At 47.1% G+C, this 4,895-nt stretch overlaps 1 protein-coding gene across 1 annotated transcript; it reads left to right on the top strand.

Annotated features, from left to right (window-relative positions):
- The first annotated feature begins 3,742 nt into the window (after positions 1–3,742).
- On the top strand, positions 3,743–4,693 carry LOC128123922 (olfactory receptor 2AT4). The gene has a single exon (XM_052760194.1). The coding sequence runs from the start codon at positions 3,743–3,745 to the stop codon at positions 4,691–4,693; it is 951 nt and encodes a 316-aa protein (XP_052616154.1).
- Positions 4,694–4,895: the final 202 nt, after the last annotated feature.

Genomic DNA, 4,895 nt, shown 5'->3' with positions numbered 1-4,895 from the left:
TGAGCACAAAAGTGTTAACTTGCAGAAAAGTCTCAACTTATTAGGCTGCCCAGTGGTCCAGATCCATAGGGCAGCCAGGCTCACTGAAGACTTATCCTTGGCTCGAGGGGCGGGGGCTGATCACTGAGACCTGCTGATAGTCCATTTCTGATATTGATAATCCATTTCCCCTGAGATCTTGGGACAATCACAGCCCATTTCCAAGCCCCATTCTGTGTCCCCTTCCATATAATGAAAGGGTTGGGTTAAACCAATCTGATCACTAATGGCTCCTTCATCACTGTCTCATGAGCACCAGCAAAGTGAGCCACATGATGGTTCCTGCCTGCAGTAACAGCTCCCGGGAAGGGTTGGGGTGCCTTGTTCAGTAGAAACACTCAGACTCCATTACTACCCTGAAAGTGCTCCTGGCTGGTGCAGCCAGAGCCACAGTAGTAATTTGATGGTGATGAAGGGAAGCACAGGGACTTTGTGAGCCTCTGAGCCAAGCAGGACTGGGGACAGCTTTTGAAGGAGGTGACATCTGAGATGGTGTCACAGAAGTATGGGGCAAGAGGAAGGGCTTGTGGGTGGCCAAAATATCAGGCTGGGACATTTGGGGTTCAAGTCTGTCTCTGTAAGGAGTTTGCTGGCTTCTCCATTTCTAGCCTTGAGCCTCGGCACTGACCTCTCTCACTGTTTAATAGATGGAGCAGAGGAGGGGGAGAGGATGCGGTTGGATTCAACAGCTTGGAATTTCTGTCCCTTGAGACCCAACTTGACCCAAGACCATGACATTTGATGCACAGTTGACTTCTCTGAGTTTTCAAGGCATTCAGGAAAATGAAGTTTGCCTCTCTTCAGCGTTAGGGAATCAGGTGGCAGGCCCAGGCAGGCTGGGTCTAGGTCATTGTGGGTTAATTCTCTACTGTTTTGCTTTCCTGCTCAGACCGTGGAGGGGACTCCCAGACACTTCCAATAGGGCTTGTTAAGGGCCAGAAAAACATGTCACCAGCCTTCATTGTTAATGGAGATACAGGCTTCACTCCACACTTAAAGAGACTGACAGATGTCCTCTGAAACACGGTGATTCGCCAATGAAACGGCACCGTTGGCCACAGGAATAGAGAAAGTAAGGGAATCCATCCATCCAGACCCCCTAAGAGAGCAAGACAAAACACAGGGTCTGTAGGGAGAGCTCCAGGCTCAGTCCTAGCACTGGAGCTGACAGGCGGTGTTGAATCAGACCTGGACCTCTTCATCAAGTTCTTAATTTCAAATATTGGACACTTTAGTTCTGGGATATTTCTAAATAGACTCCAAGTTCCTGTGGAAATTCTCTATTTCTTAGTCATTTTTACAAAATTTTCCTCTATAAAATATAAGCATTCGTACTAATGTCTTTGTTTACTCATTCAGGTAGTTAGACTTCTAAAATTAATCCATTTTTACATTTTACTTCATTTTACTATGCAATAGTGAGAATTGAACCCAGGGCCTTGTACATGCTAGGTAAATGTTCTACCTACCATGGGACTTGTATACCCTCAGCCTTAGATCATTTGTATGTCATTTAGAGTGTATTTTCCCTCTTGGTCATATTTTCCTGATTTTGCATATCTAATAATATTATCATGGGCTGAACATTATTAACAGTAGGTTCACTGGACGGACGCTTTGGATGACAGACATGCCTCACCTGTCACACTTCCCATTTCTCTCTTAGGCAGGCAGTGTAACTGGTGCCTGTTTTAGGTTTCTGGTTGCTTAAGTCCCAGAGTTTAACCTCTCCTGGGGTATGGCTCTGTCTCCTCAGTGATGCCTGTGGGAGATATGCTTCATTTTGGAGGCTACCAGTAAGGTCCTTAGCTGTCCTTCCCACCTGCCTCCACACCCTGCCTTCCCACATACACACAGTTTCAAATCTTTGGGAAATGTTGAGAGAAGAGCAGTGTATATGTGAGGGGCAAGCCCTCCCCTCTGGCCTTTTAAGTATCAGTGGCTCCTGGAGAGATCTTAGTCTTCTAGAAGAACGGTAAAGCCTAGCCCTCCAGCCCCCTCTGCACAGCCCCAGAATTCAGATGACTTATGGGAAAGACTAATCCTACATTCAGAGTACTTTGACTGTCTAATCTACTTTGGAAGTCTCCTTTGAGTGACAAAGTTTGCTGGTTTCTCTCATACCCAAGTTCCCCTGCCTAGTTCCAGCCAGCCCCATGATAGTCACCAAGTCAAATACTCTCTGAGGGAAAAAAAGATTCACTCTGAAAGTATATTCACTGTACTGCACTCTGGAAGGTCCGCCAGCCTGTGGAAGTCCAACTCATCCCATCCTTACTGAATCTGTGTTTCTTCAGTTTGATTTTTAGAATGTGGTGGTACACGCCTGTAATCTCAGCACTTGGCAGGCTGAGGCAAGAGGATCAGGAGTTCAAGATCAGCCTCAGATACATCGTGAATGCAAAGCCAGGCTAGGCTATGTGAGACCCTATCTCAACAAAATGACGACTTACGTTGTTTATCCAGGTTTTCCTAGTTGTTACAGTGGGGTGCTGGGTTGTCATGGCCTACCACACCTTGCTAGGAAGAGGATCGGATACCCAGTTCCCATGCAGTCCAAAGAGTCCCAGGTGGAGGAGCACAAGCGAGGAGGAGGCCTGATGAATGTGTGAGCTTCAGTGCGCTACCGAGAACCTTGGACAAAGCTGTCCCTCCAAAGCCACATGCTGGAACTTTTGAGTGAGTGCAAAAGTAGAGTGTGGGTTGAAGAACTTGGTGTCAGAGATCCACCAACCTAAACCATGTAGTGTAGAGTCTGAGATAAGCCCCAGAGGGAGTCATTCCAAACACATTCATGACAGTGATTCAATGACCAACCAACTGATTTTCCCACAGGAAAGCCGGGAACTTGGTCCTGTCTTCTTCTCTTGCTTTGTCACCTGAACAATGTATGACAACTTCTGTTTGGTAGACTGTGGTGGTATTGTGTTCCCCAAAATATTGTGTACCCTAATAAATTTATCTGGGGTCAGAGAACAGACAGTCACTAGATACAGAGGCTAGAAAATGGTGGCACACACACCTTTAATCCTAGCACTCCAGAGACAGAAATCCCTCTGGATCTCTGTGAGTTCAAGGCCACATTGGAAACAGCCAGGCATGGTGACACATGCTTTTAATCCCAGAAAGCAAGCCTTTAATCCCAGGGAGTGGTGGTAGAAAGCAGAAAGGTATATAAGGCTTGAGGACCAGAAACTAAAGGCATTTGGCTGGTTAAGCATTTGGCTGGTTAAGCATTTGGCTAGTTAAGCATTCAGGCTTTTGAGCAGCAGTTCAGCAGAGACCCATTCTGGATGAGGACTCAGTAGCCTCCAGTCTGAGGAAACAAGACCAGCTGAGGATCTGGTGAGGTGAGGTAGCTGTGGCTTGTTCTGGCTCTTTGATTTTCCAGTGTTCACCCCAATAACTGGCCTCAGGTTTGATTTTATTAATAAGACTCTCTAAGATTCATGCTACAGTAGACTGTTGATTGATATTTGACAGATTTGGGGCTCAGATGGTAGAAGCCAATCTCACAGGCCACCCCCAGTCCTCTGGAGTTGGTTATAAATAACTGTTTATATATATTATTTATATAAATAAATACATGATAACAGATTAATTAAGGATAAACATTATGGAATTATTACAACAGAATTGTTTCTTTTTCTGGTTTTCAGATGTTCCAGTCACCCATGACCCAGACCTCCAGTTCTGTTCCACTATGGAGGCTACAACCTGCAATGGATCGGTAGATGGTTCTACTGTCTTCTACCTGGTGGGCATCCCCTCTCTGCCAGAGCCCTTCTACCTTCCTGTCTTCTTCCTCTTCCTCCTCTTCTACCTGCTCATCCTGATGGGGAACACCCTGATCCTGGTGGCCGTGGTGACAGAGCCCAGCCTCCACAAGCCCATGTACTTCTTCCTAATCAACCTCTCCGCCCTGGACATCCTTTTCACCACAACCACTGTCCCTAAGATGCTGTCCCTGTTCCTGCTGGGAGATCACTTCCTCACCTTCCCTTCCTGCTTACTGCAGATGTACCTCTTCCAAAGCTTCACATGTTCAGAAGCCTTTATCCTGGTGGTCATGGCCTATGACCGCTATGTGGCTATCTGCCGCCCTCTGCACTACCCTGTCCACATGACCCCACAGACAAACACTGCACTGGCAGCCAGTGCCTGGATCACCGCCCTCCTCCTGCCTGTCCCAGCAGTAGTAAAGACCTCTCAGATGGTATATAATAACATCGCCTACATCTACCACTGCTTCTGTGACCACCTGGCTCTGGTCCAGTCCTCCTGCTCAGACACCACCCCCCAGACCCTCATGGGCTTCTGCATCGCCATGGTGGTATCCTTCCTCCCTCTCCTCCTGGTGCTTCTCTCCTATGCCTGCATCCTGGCCTCAGTGCTTCGTATCAACTCCAGGGAAGGGCGTTCCAAAGCCTTCTCCACCTGCAGCTCCCACCTCCTGGTGGTGGGCACCTACTACTCATCCATTGCTGTAGCCTATGTGGCCTACAGGGCTGACCTGCCCCTGGACTTCCACATCATGGGCAATGTGGCGTATGCTATTCTCACACCAATCCTCAACCCTCTTATCTACACCCTGAGGAACAAGGATGTCAAAGCAGCCATTACCAAAATTGTTTATATCAAAAATGTGACGTGAATGTTTGGCCTCTTAACGCAGCTAACTCTACCCCTAGGACTCTAACCGGCCATGTTTATCTCAGAGAAGAAGACTCTAAGTGGTCCAGTGCTCAGAGAAGAAACTCAATAAATACTACAGAATGGCCAAATTAATGAGTGTAATGCTGTACAATAAAAATTCACTCAAGCAAATAGCCCTAACTTCAGTCTTTATAGTTTGG

This window comes from Peromyscus californicus, unplaced genomic scaffold, assembly GCF_007827085.1.
Source record: "Peromyscus californicus insignis strain IS unplaced genomic scaffold, ASM782708v3 Scaffold_4__1_contigs__length_199733344, whole genome shotgun sequence".
Classification (NCBI taxonomy): Eukaryota; Metazoa; Chordata; class Mammalia; order Rodentia; family Cricetidae; genus Peromyscus; species Peromyscus californicus.
Note: the sequence above shows the minus strand (reverse complement) of the source record. Positions and strands in the feature narration are given on the sequence as shown.